This window comes from Nematolebias whitei, chromosome 10, assembly GCF_014905685.2.
Source record: "Nematolebias whitei isolate Nwh7 chromosome 10, NemWhi1, whole genome shotgun sequence".
NCBI lineage: Eukaryota > Metazoa > Chordata > Actinopteri > Cyprinodontiformes > Rivulidae > Nematolebias > Nematolebias whitei.
Window position 1 is genome coordinate 34,200,477 of NC_056507.1, and position 6,823 is coordinate 34,207,299.

At 46.1% G+C, this 6,823-nt stretch overlaps 1 protein-coding gene across 1 annotated transcript; it reads left to right on the top strand.

The window, feature by feature from the left end:
- Nucleotides 1-235: 235 nt before the first annotated feature.
- Nucleotides 236-4,595, top strand: LOC119416489 (potassium voltage-gated channel subfamily D member 2-like). Its single transcript, XM_037683722.1, has 5 exons — nucleotides 236-665; nucleotides 899-2,078; nucleotides 4,152-4,187; nucleotides 4,300-4,333; nucleotides 4,560-4,595. The coding sequence occupies exons 2-5, from the start codon at nucleotides 967-969 to the stop codon at nucleotides 4,593-4,595; spliced, it is 1,218 nt and encodes a 405-aa protein (XP_037539650.1). The 5' UTR covers nucleotides 236-665; nucleotides 899-966.
- Nucleotides 4,596-6,823: the final 2,228 nt, after the last annotated feature.

Here is a 6,823-nt window from a genome sequence, read left to right on the forward strand (position 1 = left end):
GATCTGGAACCCATATAGGATTTTATTTTTTTATTTTTTTTTGAAACACAGAAATGATGGAGGTTAACTTAAAAGGACTAGATGCGTCTTTAGAAGTCCAGTCACATGAAACATGCCATCATATTTTTAAAAAAGGCGTTAAATCTCTAACAGTTGATCCATGTTGGGAAACAGGTTTGGAAGATCCCGCCTCATCAGCTCATCAGTAAATAGTTCCCCACACAGTGAAGCAGCAGAGGAATTTCTAGGTGCAAGATACAGGACCACTCCTCTCTCTCCCTCTCTCTCTCTTTCGGTTTCTCTGCATGCGATTTTCTCTCATCTCGCAGCTTGGCGGTGAGAAAAGGGGGAGGGTGGTCTTGCAGTCGACGAGAAGAACAGGAGTTTATTGAGGAGTAGCTGCAACGAGAAGAGAGAGAGCAGAGAGGAGGAAAAACGCTTTGTACATGAGCCCCTGCAGAGAGGAGAGGAAGAAAGAAAGAAAGAAAGGAAAATTGGACAGTTGACCCTCTCTTTGCTGAGAGTGAATTGTTTAACTTGTTGATGCATCGTGATTGTTTTTTCTTCTTCTCCTGTCTGGCTGCAGTGAGTGATAAATGGCTGGAAGTATTCTCCTCCGAGGATTAGACTGAACTCCTGCTGGATAATGAGCGGGATTCTTTAAGGTGGGTCTTTTTTCTGTTTTATTGCCGCTTAATGTAGATTTAAAAAAAAATCTAATTTATATTCTGCCGCACAGACTTCCAGTTACTGTGGGGAAAGGCCATGCGCAGTCTAAGTAAAACGGGTTTACGCATCTGACTTTGGGCACATTCTGTGAAACTGAGGCGCTTCAGCCATCATCACTTGGGTCCTCTTTTTCTTCTTCTTCTTCTTTTGCTCTTCCTCCTGCCTGCAGATGCAACTGATCCCCGAGCCGTAGCACTGTGAAAAGCGCGGAGAAGAAACCCAACACTACAGGTCAGCATGGCAGCAGGTGTAGCGGCGTGGCTTCCCTTCGCCCGCGCGGCAGCCATAGGATGGATGCCCGTGGCGAGCACCCCGATGCCAATCCCTCCCCAGGACAAGAGGAAAACCCAGGACGGACTTATCATCCTCAACGTGAGCGGCACCAAGTTCCAGACGTGGCGGACCACGCTGGAGAGGTACCCGGACACCCTGCTCGGCAGCACGGAGCGCGACTTCTTCTTCCACGAGGAGACCAACGAGTACTTCTTCGACCGTGACCCCGACATCTTCAGGCACATCCTGAATTTCTACCGCACGGGGAAGCTGCACTACCCGCGCCAGGAGTGCATCTCCGCGTACGACGAGGAGCTCGCCTTCTTCGGCATCATCCCGGAGATCATCGGGGACTGCTGCTACGAGGAGTACAAGGACCGGAGGCGCGAGAACGCAGAGCGGCTCCAGGATGACGAGGAGATGGACATGAGCAACGAGGTGACGCCGGTGAACCTGACGTTCCGGGAGTACCTGTGGCGGGCGTTTGAAAACCCGCACACCAGCACGCTGGCTCTGGTCTTCTACTATGTGACGGGATTCTTCATCGCCATCTCGGTCATGGCCAACGTGGTGGAGACGGTGCCGTGCGGGACTCTGCCCAACAGGTCCAAGGAGGTCTCGTGCGGGGACCGTTACGCGCTGGCCTTCTTCTGCCTGGACACGGCGTGCGTCATGATATTCACGGTCGAGTACCTGCTGCGTCTGATCGCCGCGCCCAGCCGCTGCAAGTTCATGAAGAGCGTGATGAGCGTCATCGACGTGGTGGCCATCATGCCTTACTACATCGGCCTGGTGATGACTGACAATGACCAGGTGAGCGGCGCTTTCGTCACGCTCAGAGTCTTCCGGGTCTTTCGGATTTTCAAGTTCTCCCGGCACTCCGCGGGGCTGCGCATCCTGGGCTACACCCTGAAGAGCTGCGCCTCCGAGCTGGGCTTCCTGCTCTTCTCCCTCACCATGGCCATCATCATCTTCGCCACCGTCATGTTTTATGCAGAGAAAGGCTCCTCTGCCACCAAGTTCACCAGCATCCCCGCAGCGTTTTGGTACACCATCGTCACCATGACAACCCTGGGGTAGGTGGCTGCATGAAAGCTCCTGAAACACCTTGAAGCTGTTGAATGTGTCACTTATCCTCGTATCTGCTGCTGATAGCATCCATACAGATCCTGCTTTGATAAAAGTTCAGTCTTCGTGATTAATTGTTTATCTCTTGACCAGGAAGTTTTCAGACAGGGGGTCAGATGGGGGCTGCTGTTAATATTGGGGTGGCACATCACAACAAACATTTAATAAGCTGCTGTCATCAATAAGCTTTTTCTAAAATACTGCAATACAGGAGTTGGGATCATGATGTGTGGCCTACTTTGTTTTTTTACAGCCGGACGATTGAACTAATTTACTGGGGGGGGGGGGGCGCTACAGTTGAAAGCCAGCAGCTCGAGGCTGGACATCCAGCAGTTACTGTTATTACATAAATCTAATTTATGATTTAAAAACTAGTTTTAATTTAAATGAACCCATTGGTGGGCTGAATGAGCTCACCTGCAGGCTGGATGTGGGCCCATGGGCCACCAGTTGGTTAGCCCTGCGTTACTAACGTAGAACAGCGAAGTCACAACTCAGCTCTCTGACTCTTGCCCTCTCCTCCCCTGAACTCATATTTATAACTGAGCAAGCTTTTTATTAAAGAACACATCACTTTGTACACACGTCATCCCTGTATGCCAAATATTTTAAACAAATGTCTTTTGTAACCTGTTGGACCAACATGTGGATGATTCTCAGCGGTCACCACACCAGATCTTTGTTTTGTTTGTTTGTGTATATGCGGGGGTCATCTTCAGTCAGGTTGACTTAAAAAGTCAATCAGATTTAGATGTACACTTAATAACGACTTCCTGAGAGTTTCATTCAAATCTATCCTGTAGTTCATGACATATTTTGCTAACAGACAAACAAGGTTGGCTCCAAAAGTTAATGCCATGTTCTTAAGCAAAGATTGTTGCCCTTAAAGTATGATGTTCAACTACAGCACAACATTTTAGCTCACTACCTGTCAAACCATTGACTAATCTTATCATTGACTGCTAAAGTTGATTATCTGTGGCGGCCATATTGAATCAGGCTGACTTCCCAAGTGAATCAGTTGTAGAGATCAACTTACTGATTACCTTCTGAGAGTTTTGTTGAAAATCTTCTTGTGGTTTGCAAGATATTTTGCTAACAGACAGAGGTTGCATCTAAGGCTGTCTAGCCAGTGGAGTGCAACGAGTCTACAGCCGGGCCCATGTCCCTTAGTTGCACCTGTGACCGGCCCGTGGCCACAGGTGTGCATTATAGGGCACATATTAACGACCTCGAGCTCCTCTCAGCCAATCAGAGGCAGCAGGTGCGACCTCATCATTGATCCTCAGCCATCATTGTGCTGAAGGTCAAGCCTCGTCCCTCAGCATTGTCAAGGGTCTTTTGTGGATCATTTGTAAAGTTTAATACGCACATGCAAAACATTTCAGGGACTCTCAGTGAAAAAAATAAAAAATAAATCCAAAAAAACACCTGAAGCTGTTTTGTTACTGAACAAAGAACGACTCAGAACTCACCAAAAATGTCGCATTTGCAGTTCAAAGTGACGCAAGTGCAGCCAACAAACTGAACCTAAACTCCTTGTTTCCTCTCTCTGCATCGCCTCCTCCTGTCTGCCTCTCATTCTTCACCTCCTTTTGTGTTCAGGGAGCCACGGTACATTTTTAACTGCTCATTTCATGCCCAGCGTCAGCTTCTCTGTGTGCTGCTTATGTAGCATAAAACAATTAAACACCGTTAAGACGATTAGATCACGTCAATTGATGAGCGCACACCGCCGCGCTGCAGTTCAAATGTAGGTTTATTATTATTATTATCATTATCATTATTATTAATATTAATATTAGTCTGTAATCAGTATTATTCACTCCAGAGCAGCCCTACAGAGCGATGTGTTTTCTGAGCTCATGTAACTTCAGTCATATTTGCCTTCTGAAATCAAATCCTGTTAGATTTCTGCGGAGGAACCTATAGGCTGCTGCTTTTATTATCACGCACTGCTGCAACTGTAAATCCGCAGCCCCTCAGACTGTCTTAGTCTTAACCCCCCTCTGCCTCCTCAGCTACGATGATGATGATGATGATGACATAGAAATGAGGTCTCCTTGAGAAAATGTTTGTATTTCAAAGGCTTTAACGTCCCAAATCAAACATGCAAATCAAACTGCCAGTGGATGTGAGCCTGTGTCTTTCCCCCATGTTCGTCTGCAGGTGTGTAGACGTGCACAAAGATGTGTTCTTGGAAGTGCAAAATACTACGATTGTAATTCTTTTTTTTTTTGGAGGATGTATTTTTGCTCTAACTGATCTTCACAACACAAGCAGCATCCTTTCATTTTCCCCTCAGTCTTCACAGCTGCATTGACGCAGCTCTGCTCCCTCAGCTCTGCAGGCGGCATGTGGAGTTTTTATTACAATATTAATCTCTGACGTTATTAAAGGTGTGCCAACTTCTCTCTATGTGTTCTCAGTGTGCCACTGACGTGGAGGACGCTCTGTCCCCCTAAGGACACATACAAATCTTTAATGCCAGTTGAGCCACAGCTCACCCTCAAAATGACCACATCATTAACAACATGCACAACTCAAACGACCATCTCAAGCGTGAGGACATGCTTTCCGTTTGGACTGAACGATGTACAACCGATGAGGCTACATTATTTATCTTTGGGGAGCAGCAAAGATATTTGCTGGTTCCAGGCTCTGAGTTCTCCACCCCCTTTTGTGTTGCTCAAGATGGATTTGAAAAAGATGTTTTGTGTGCAAGAACACAACTAAAATGTCCTTGGTAATGGGGACGTCTCTGTCTCTCCATTGTGAGCCGTGACAGCCGGCTGACAGATCTGCAACGTGAACTCAAGCCTTCCAGTGGTGCAGAATGCTGCATAGTGGACCACCGGTGGATCGGCTGAATACCGATCACTGACGAACAGAATCGCCCCTCTCTCCTCATCCATCATTGTCCCAAGGTTTGGCTTTGAGAAAATCATTTTTCATCCAACCTGTAAAGCTGAATCTTACTCATCGTGTAAACGTCGGAGTGAGGAAAGCATTTGTTGCTTTGTTCTATTGTAACCTTAGGAAGCTCCTCTGATCAAAGGTAGTCAGATACTCAGACGGTTTGTTTCAGAGGAAAACATTGATCTACGTCTGACAAATACTTCTTCATCCACATAGGAATAAGTTGTTTTTTTCATTTAGAGGCAAATAAGCTCCCCAAAGACGAGCTAATGGCTGAAACCGGCGCTTTAAGGCAAAGCATTTGATTTTACTCTGATGGTCAATGATGCTTTATGCCTGCATGGTATCACAATATCTTTCCACTAAAGCATATTTTCAATTTCCTGTGTGGAAGTAAAGACAGTGGTGGGCATTCTCCCCCGCTGATGGCCCATTGATTGTGCTTAAGCAGTCGTGCAGACATTGGGAGAGCAGGGGCTCCTGTTCTGAGGCACTTGGCAGGCAGCCTGAATGAAGGGGAAGGGTGCCTCGAGACCAGTGGAGAATCAATAGCTCTGTGCAGCTGCGTGTCATGCCTCTCTGTGTCTTCTGCTCTGTGCCACCAAACACAGGACAAGACCCACTTATCCCTCCCTATTTATCGAGCCTAATCTCTGTGGCTGCTTTTGGGTACCCAACAAAAAGGAACGTGCCTCAGTCGGAACGGATCTGCGCAGATTTTCAAGAAGTGGTTGACTGGCTGCTGAATGAGAGATTATGATCTGTGGTGTTTTGCTTTACAGCTTCTTAAAAAAAACCTGTGCTAAAGTATCGTTTTGCGACATGATTTAACGCAGGCTTACTTAAGGCAGCAACAGATTCTAATTTAAAGATAACGTCACTCTTTATTAGGCTACAGAATCAGATATTTGCAGTGTTTTCACACTCTTATTTTCTGCCAGATGATCCACGCGGTCAGGGTGAATTAGCTGCAGAGGGAGTTTTTTGGTGCTTCAGATCTTTTAAGTGATTTAAGGTGTAATGGAGTGCACTGCCGAGAGCAGCTGTGAAAACGGTGGAAGTCAAGCGCAACCCACAAGGGAAGAGGACTGGGAGGACGGGGTTTATTCTGGAACAGTGACACAGTTGTCCCTCTGCAGCCACACAAACATGGCTGTTGATAGACATGATGGGCCTCAGCTTCTGACAAGAACATGTACACACACACACGCACGCACGCACGCACACACACACACACTCCTTATTTTTACTCATTCACACATCTGCTTCCACTGTAAAACTGTTCACTGTAAATTTTAGCCACTGACATCAGCTAAACCATGAAAGCAGAATTATTTGTAGAGTTTCTGGCTTAGCTTTTAAAATCAATGTACTTTTATTAAATATGTTTAATCGTGGTTGGGTTTTTCTAAATTTAGAACAAATGTTTGTGGCATTTTTAGAATTTCTGCATGTAATCCAATTGTGAACCTACAGTCCTGTTATCTAATTACTTGGTTTTTAAAGCAGGCTGTCACACTGCTACTATAATTACTGTAACTGCATCATTATTACTATGACTGCTACCAATAATTGTAAAAACTGTGTACTGGAGCCTCAGCCTGCTCAAACTGTCTTTGGGTGAAAGGCAACTCAGGGAATCTACGATCACATATCACATCTAAATCAAAGAGAAACCAGACTTAGTCACATCATCCATCCATCCATCCATCCATCCATCCATCCATCCATCCATCCATCCATCCATCCATCCATCCATCCATCCATCCATCCA